This window comes from Arachis duranensis, chromosome 1, assembly GCF_000817695.3.
Source record: "Arachis duranensis cultivar V14167 chromosome 1, aradu.V14167.gnm2.J7QH, whole genome shotgun sequence".
NCBI classification, from domain to species: Eukaryota; Viridiplantae; Streptophyta; class Magnoliopsida; order Fabales; family Fabaceae; genus Arachis; species Arachis duranensis.
Genome location: NC_029772.3, coordinates 79,088,613 through 79,097,614, shown reverse-complemented (window position 1 = coordinate 79,097,614; position 9,002 = coordinate 79,088,613). Strand labels below are relative to the sequence as shown.

At 42.9% G+C, this 9,002-nt stretch overlaps 1 protein-coding gene across 1 annotated transcript; it reads right to left on the bottom strand.

Moving 5' to 3' along the window:
• Positions 1 to 1,330: 1,330 nt before the first annotated feature.
• LOC107491829 (uncharacterized) lies at positions 1,331 to 1,840 on the bottom strand. Its single transcript, XM_016112750.1, has one exon. The coding sequence runs from the start codon at positions 1,838 to 1,840 to the stop codon at positions 1,331 to 1,333; it is 510 nt and encodes a 169-aa protein (XP_015968236.1).
• Between the last annotated feature and the right edge of the window lie 7,162 nt (positions 1,841 to 9,002).

Sequence of the window (9,002 nt, the reverse complement as noted above, 5' to 3'; positions counted from 1 at the left end):
GAAGCACCAAATTGAAGATATATGACTAAAATAAACCAAGATGGCATATGTGCATTTCCTCGAACACTTGGTGTGCATTTAACAAGCAATGAGCAATTATGAGATACTTCAACCAATTAGAAGCCCAAAATGAAGTATCAATCATCACACAACATCATCTATTCACAAAAATAATGAAAAACAATCAAGAAGATCCATCAAAGTAATCAAAGTTTAAGTTCAACATCCATGGGAAAGCAAAAAGAAGAAAAAGTAAACAAGCAAAAAGCATGTGGTATAATCAAGTAACTAAAAGAGAAAATAAGTAAATAACAACAGAAAAAAGACTAACTAGAAAAAGAAGTGATTCAAATAAAGTACTAGATGAGATATGGAGGGAGTAGAACCTTGAGAAGTGTAAAAGAACAAAGTGAATTTTCTTTTTGAAGATGAGAAAGAGAGGGAAGAGATGGAGTGCCACCGGAAGAGGTGGTGGCCGCCGGTGAGTAATCGGAGACAGTGGTGGTGGAGTATGGAAGGAGGAAAGGAAGAGAAGATAGGTGATGGAGAGAGAAGAAGGAGGAAATAAGAAAGAAGGTGGAAGAGAAGCAGGGCGCGCAGCTTAAAAGTTGACTCGCACAATTGACGCGTGCGCGCACAGTGTGCTGGCGCGTCGGTGAAGATGGAGCGAGGGACACGTGCGCGTCATTGGTGCATACGCGCGAGTATAGTTGTGCCTCTAGCACTGGATTGGCACAAAGTTGGCACAAGTCTCGGGTCATTTGTAGCAAATTTGAGAGACGGCACAGGCGCGCGAACGCGCATAGTGCGCTGACGCGTGCCTGATCAGTGTTGGCTACCGGCGCGGACGCATCGGTGCGGGCACAGATGAGGCACAAGAATGGCACAAGTTTGGCATAACTCTCGGATTTTTATACCAGGGGCTTCCCAGTGCACCATCGGCGCGCGCGCACAGTGCGCTCGCGCGCGGATGCCCTTTGTCCTTGTTTTTTTAAACACATAGAAGAAGATATTCTAACACATTTTTGGCAGGTGTTCAAGGTAGTAAGCAAGAGAATACTTCAAAAATTCATGCACCATTCAAGACATAGCATTCTCTCCACTTCAACAATTCTTCCATACCAAAATAATGAAATCTATCTAAACATCCTAGTTATCTAACAAGATCTACAACTAGAATTCCCAAGCAATCAACAACATCAAGAAATCACAAAATTCACAAGAATCTAAACTAAAAGCAAGATGGTATACACAAGGAAGATCTTACCACGGTGGGGTGCCTCCCACTAAGCACTTTTCTTTAACGTCCTTAAGTTGGACAGTCAGTCGCTCAAGCTTCTCCTTCTCTAGGTGCATCCACCAATAGGAACACCTCTAGCTCTTTTGGGAGCTTGTAGCCATAGTAATTCTTCACTCTATGTCCATTCACCTTGAAGGTTGCTTCACTTTTAGGATCAAACAACTCCACCACTCTATAGGGCTTTATCTCCTTCACCTTGAAAGGTCCTTCCCATCTAGAGCGGAGCTTGCCGGGCATGAAACGAAGCCTCGAATTGTAGAGGAGAACCTCATCACCTTCTTGAAAGTCCTTTTTCCGGATGTGATGGTCATGGAATGCTTTAGTCTTTTCTTTGTAAATCTGGGCATTCTCATACGCTTCGTTCCTCAAACACTTGAGCTCTTCTAGCTGTAATTTTCTGGCTACTTCGGCTTGGGTCAAATCTATGTTGCACCGCTTTACTGGCCAATAGGCTCTGTGCTCAATTTCCACCGGAAGGTGGCTTGCCTTACCATAGACGATCCGGAAGGGACTCATCCCTAACGGAGTCTTGTAGGCCATTCTATACGCCCATAGTGCATCTCCTAACTGGATGCTCCAATCCTTCCTTTGCGGATTGACTGCTTTCTCCAAGATTCTCTTAATCTCCCGGTTGGACACTTCCGCTTGTCCGTTCGTTTGCGGATGATAAGCAGTGACAACCTTATGCACTACCCCATAGCGGTTGAGCAATGCCTCTACTTTTCTGTTACAAAAGTGGGATCCTTGGTCGCTTACATAGGTTATTGAGGCATTTCATCCCTTTGGGATATGTTTCCCGACTTCTGACACTGATGGCAAGACACACATAACCGGTTAGCACCCTTGAATAAGGTTGGCCACTAGAATCCACAATCCAACACTTTTTTTGCAGTCCTTTGTGGGCCAAAGTGGCCACCACATTCGGACGAATGGCAAGCTTCAAGAATGAGTTAGATTTCGGACTCCGGGACACATCTTCGAATTACTTGGTCCACTCCTCTTCCACAAGTGAGGGTCATCCCAAATGTAATATTTGGAATCACTCCTCAACTTATCCCTTTGGTGTTTAGAAAAGTTGGGAGGGAAGAGTTTCTCAACCAAGTAGTTTGCCATTGGGGCAAACCAAGGAAAGCTATCCGACACAGCATGCAAGCTATCCAATGGGAATGAGTCATTGATCGAAAATGGATCAGATTTTAAATTCTCAAGGTGGCTTAAATGATCCGCAACCAAGTTTTGAGATCCACTCCGGTCCCTAATCTCAATGTCGAATTCTCGCAAAAGCAAGATACAACATATGAGTCTAGGTTTTGACTCATTCTTTGACAATAAGTATTTCAAAGCTACACGATCCGTGTATACCACTATCTTTGATCCTAGCAAATAAGATCTGAATTTATCTAAAGCATGAACAATAGCTAGGAGTTCCTTTTCAGTAGTGGTATAGTTGGATTGTGCTGCATCAAGTGTTTTAGAAGAGTATGCAATGACATAAGGGAGTTTACCATCGCGCTGTGCAAGCGCGGCACCTATAGCTTGGTTTGATGCATCACACATTATCTCAATTGCCAACGTCCAGTTGGGGCCTCACACGATCGGTGTCGTGGTAAGAGCTCTCCTTAGCTCTTCAAAAGCTTTCACACATTCACTGTCAAACTCAAAGTCCACATCTTTTTGGAGTAGGCGCGACAATGGCAAAGCAATCTTGCTGAAATCTTTGATAAAGCACCTATAGAATCCTGCAATTCCTAAAAACGAGTGGACCTCCCTCACAGATGAGGGGTGAGATAAAGTGGTGATAACATCGACCTTGGCCGAGTCTACAGAAATTCCTTCATGAGATACTACATGTCCTAACACTATACCTTGTCTTACCATGAAGTGACATTTCTCAAAATTCAAAACAAGGTTAGTGTCAACACATCTAGCTAAGACCTTAGCCAATTTCTCGAAGCAACAATCAAAAGGACTTCCATAAACACTGAATTCATCCATAAAGACTTCCAGACAATTCTCCATTAGATTAGAAAAGACACTGGTCATGCACCACTGAAAAGTAGCGGGTACATTACATAGTCCAAACGGCATCTTTTTGTAGGCAAAGGTGCCAAAAGGGCAAGTGAATGTGGTCTTTTCCTGTTCTTCAGGAGCAATGTGAATCTGGAAGTAACCAGTGAATCCATCAAGAAAACAGTAATGGGATTTACCCGCTAAACGGTCCAACATCTAATCGATAAAGGGCAAAGGGTAGTGGTCCTTCCTTGTAGTGGCATTCAACCTTCTATAGTCGATGCACAATCGCCATGCATTTTGTACTCTCTTGGTGGCCACTTCACCATCATCCTTTGTAACCGCAGTGATGCCTGATTTCTTGGGAACAACCTGGGCCGGGCTCACCCATTCACTATCAGAAATTGGGTATATGATACCCGCATCAAGTAGCCTAGTGATCTCTTTCTTTACCACATCGAGGATGGTTGGATTGAGCCTCCTTTGCGGTTGCCTAACCGGCCTAGCTCCCTCTTGGAGAAATATACGATGTATGCACTTGCGAGGGTCAATTCCCACAATATCGGCTAGGCTCCAACCAATTGCCTTCTTGTACTTCCTGAGAACATCTAGGAGCTTTTCTTCTTCTTCACTAGAAATCTCACTAGCAATAATGACAGAAAACTTTTGGTTGTCCTTTAAGAAAGCATACTTCAAATGTGATGGGAGAGGCTTTAATTCACTCTTTGCCTCAAGCTGAGGTTCCTTTTCTTCAAGCTCAGAGAGTTCATTCTCAACAACTTTCTCATGTTCACCCTCTTGGTCATCCGTCTCTTCAATAACATGGTAGCACAACTTGTTATGGTCTTCTTCTTGTACTTCCGCTACCACTTCATCAATTACATCACATCGAAGAACGGAATGCTCTTCGGGAGGTTGCTTCATGGCTTTTTCTAAATTGAACTTGATAGTCTTGTCCCCAACCTCAAAGGAATATGTGCCGGTGAAGGCATCTAACTTGAATTTAGAGGTCTTAAGGAAGGGTCTACCAAGTAGAATGGAGGATGAGCTTCTATTTTCTGTTGGAGGCATTTCAAGGATGTAAAAGTCAACCAGAAAGATCAAATCCTTGATCTCCATAAGTACATCTTCAGCTATCCCTGTTACCGTGATCACACTTTTATCGGCCAAGGCAAACCTCGCCGTCGACTTATTTAATGGAGCTAAATTCAACCGCACAAAGGTAGAAAGCGGCATGATGCTTGCACAAGCTCCAAGATCACACATACAATCATGAAAAGTGTGTCCACTGGTGCACGAAATTGTGATCTCTAATAATGGCATTCAACTTGGTATGCGCGTTTATAACTCAGCACTTTCTTCACAACTTCGCATAACTAGCCAGCAAGTGCACTGGGTCGTCCAAGTAATAAACCTTACGTGAGTAAGGGTCAATCCCACGGAGATTGTTGGCATGAAGCAAGCTATGGTCATCTTGAAATTCTCAGTTAGGCAAATAATATATGGTTATGGAGTTTTCGAATAATAATAATAAATAAATAGAAAATAAAGATAGAAATACTTATGTAAATCATTGATGGGAATTTCAGATAGGCGTATGAAGATGTTGTGCTCCTTCTGAATCTCTGCTTTCCTACTACCTTCATCCAATCCTTCTTATTCCTTTCCATGGCAGGCTGTATGTAGGGCCTCATCATTGTCAATGGCTACATCCCATCCTCTCAGTGAAAATGGTCCAAATGCTCTGTCACAGCACGGCTAATCATCTATCGGTTCTCAATCATGCCAGAATAGAATTTCTTGATTCTTTTGCGTTTGTCATCACGCCCAATAATCGCGAGTTCGAAGCTCCTCACAGTCATTCAATCCCTGAATCCTACTCGGAATACCACAGACAAGGTTTAGACTTTCTGGATTCTCATGAATGCCGCCATCAATTCTAGCTTATACCACAAAGATTCTGATTAAGGAATCTAAGAGTTATGCGTTCGGTCTGAGGTAGAACGGAATTGGTTGTCAGTCACGCGTTCATAGGTGAGAATGATGATGAGTATCACGGATCATCACATTCGTCATGGTTAAGTGCAATGAATATCTTAGAACAGGAATAACTGAATTGAATAGAAAATAGTAGTAATTGCATTAAAACTTGAGGTACAGCAGAGCTCCACACCCTTAATCTATGGTGTGTAGAAACTCCACCGTTGAAAATACATAAGTGATGAAGGTCCAGGCATGGCCGAATGGCCAACCCCCAAAACGTGATCAATAGTCTCCTAATATGAATAATGGAATAAAACCGAGACCAAAGATGTCTAATACAATAGTAAAATGTTCTATTTATACTAGACTAGCTACTAGGGTTTACAAAAGTAAGTAATTGATGCAGAAATCCACTTCCGGGGCCCACTTGGTGTGTGCTTGGGCTGAGCTTGAGCTTTACACGTGTAGAGGTTTCTTCTGGAGTTGAACGCCAAGTTGTAACGTGTTTTTCGCATCCAACTCTGGTTCGTGACGTGTTTCTGGCATTTGACTCCAGAATGTAACATGGAACTGGCGTTGAGCACCAGTTTACGTCGTCTACTCTCGAATAAAGTATGGACTATTATATATTTCTGGAAATCTCTTTGATCTTCTCTAATTTCATGGAGAATGATGGAGTGTTCTTGATGTTCCACCCTTAATTGATCCATATTGTAACTCAAGTCTTCTAGAGAAGTGTTGAGTTGTTCCCAATAATTGTTGTTCCTAATATTTCATGGAAAGTGCATCCCTTGAGGCATCTTCGGGATTTCTTGGTGATGAGCTTCCTCATGCGTCTCTTGGGATCCATGAGTGGGCTCTCTTGTTTGCTCCATCCTCTTCTTAGTGATGGGCTTATCCTCCTCAATGGGGATATCTCCTTCTATGATAACTCCAGCTGAGTAACATAGATGGTAAATAAGATGAGGAAAAGCTATCATTGCCATGGTGGAGGATTTTTCGGCTATTTTGTAGAATTCAAGGGAGATGACTTCATGAACTTCTACTTCCTCTCCAATCATGATGCTATGGATCATGATGGCCCGGTCCACAGTAACTTCGGATCGGTTGCTAGTGGGGACGATGGAGCGTTGGATGAACTCCAACCATCCTCTAGCCACAGGCTTGAGGTCCAGTCTTCTTAATTGAACCGGCTTGCCTTTGGAGTCTCTCTTCCATTGAGCTCCTTCAACACATATGTCTGTAAGGACTTGGTCCAACCTTTGATCAAAGTTGACCTTTTTTGTGTAGGGGCGTGCATCTCCTTGCATCATGGGCAAGTTAAACGCCAACCTTACATTTTCCGAACTGAAATCTAAGTATTTCCCCCGAACCATTGTAAGATAATTCTTTGGATTCGGGTTCACACTTTGATCATGGTTCCTAGTGATCCATGCATTGGCATAGAACTCTTGAACCATTAGGATTCCGACTTGTTGAATGGGGTTGGTTAGAACTTCCCAACCTCTTCTTTGGATCTCATGTCGGATCTCCGGATACTCATTTTTCTTGAGCTTGAAAGGGACCTCAGGGTTCACCTTCTTCTTGGCCACAACATCATAGAAGTGGTCTTGATGGGCTTTAGAGATGAATCTCTCCATCTTCCATGACTCGGAGGTGGAAGCTTTTGTCTTCCCTTTTCCTTTTCTAGAGGTTTCTCCGGCCTTAGGTGCCATAGGTGGTTATGGAAAAACAAAAAGCTATGCTTTTACCACACAAAACTTAGAATATTGCTCGCCCTCGAGCAAGAGAAGAAAGAATAGATGAAGAATAAGAAAATGTGGAGGAGAGGGAGAGAGGGTTGTGTTTCGGCCAAGGAGGAGAAGAGAGGGTTGTGTTGTGTGAAAATGAAGATGAATGGAGGGGTTTATATAGTGGAGGGAGAGGTGTTAAGGTTCGGCCATATTAGGTGGGTTTGGTGGGAAAGTTATTTTGAATTTTGAAGGTAGGTGGGGTTTATGGGGAAGAGTGGAAGGATGTGAGTGGTGAAGAGGTGATGGGGAAGAGAGATTGAGGTGATTAGTGAAGGGTTTTTGGGGAAGAATGTTTATGGGATTGTGTGAATGTGAAGAAGATGAGAGAAGGTGAGTTGAGGAAGGTGGGGATCCTGTGGGGTCCACAGATCCTGGGATGATCCTGTGGGGTCCACAGATTCTGAGGTGTCAAGGATTTTACATCCCTGCATCAATTAGGCATGTAAAATGCCTTTGCATGCAATTCTGGCGTTTAAACGCCAAAGTGATGCTTATTTTGGGTGTTCAACGCCCAATTGCAGCATGTTTCTGGCGTTGAACACCAGTTCCATGCTTGTTTCTGGCGTTCAGTGCCAGCACTCCTCAAGGTGTATTCCTGGCGTTTGAACACTGATGAGCGGATATTTTATACGCTTTTTGGGGGTAATTTCATGTAGATTTTAGTATGTTTTAATTGGTTTTTAGTAGAATATTATTGGTTTTTAGTCAAAAATTATATTTCTGGACTTTACTATGAGTTTGTGTGTTTTTCTATGATTTCAGGTATTTTCTAGCTGAAATTGAAGGAGCTGAGCAAAAATCTGAGTTAGGCTGAAAAAGGACTGCTGATGCTGTTGGATTCTGACCTTCCTGCACTCGAAATAGATTTTTTGGAGCTACAGGAGTCCAATTGGCGCGCTCGCAATGGCGTTGGAAAGTAGACATCCAGGGCTTTCCAGCAATATATAATAGTCCATACTTTGCGCGACGATAGACGACGCAACTTGGCGTTGAACGCCAAGTACATGCTGCTGTCTGGAGTTAAACGCCAGAAACACGTCATGATCCGGAGTTGAACCCCCAAAACACGTTATAACTTGGAGTTCAACTCCAAGAAAAGCCTCAGTTCGTGGATAGCTTCAGTCTCAGCCCCAGCACACACCAAGTGGGCCCCAGAAGTGGATTTCTGCACCGATTATCTCAGTTTACTCATTTTCTGTAAACCTTGGTTACTAGTTTACTATTTAAACAACTTTTAGAGACTTATTTTGTACCTCATGACATTTTCAGATCTGAATTACATACTTTTTGACGGCATGAGTCTCTAAACTCCATTTTTGGGGGTGAGGAGCTCTGCAGCGTCTCGATGAATTAATACAATTCCTTTATTTTCCATTCAAACACGCTTGTTCTTATCTAAGATGTTCATTCGCGCTTAATTATGGAGAAGGTGATGATCCGTGACACTCATCACCTTCCTCAATCCATGAACGTGTGCCTGACAACCACCTCCGTTCTACATCAGATTCAATGAGTATCTCTTAGATTCATTACTCAGAATCTTCGTGGTATAAGCCGGATTGATGGCGGTATTCATGAGAATCCGGAAAGTATAAACCTTGTCTGTGGTATTCTGAGTAGGATTCTGGGATTGAATAACTGTGACGAGCTTCAAACTCCTGAAGGCTGGGCGTTAGTGACAAACGCAAAAGAATCAATGGATTCTATTCCAACCTGATTGAGAACCGACAGATGATTAGCCGTGCTGTGACAGAGCATAGGAACGTTTTCACTGAGAGGATGGGAAGTAGCCATTGACAACGGTGACACCCTACATAGAGCTTCTTCCATAGAATGGGTTTTGCGTGTGGAGAAGGATTTTAAGGAAGAGTTGAAGTTCAGAGGACAAAGCATCTCCAAAACTCCAACATATTTCT

Coding starts and splice junctions, on each gene's coding strand:
- LOC107491829 (XM_016112750.1), bottom strand. CDS start 1,840: ATGGCCTACAAGACTCCGTTAGGGATGAGTCCCTTCCGGATCGTCTAT.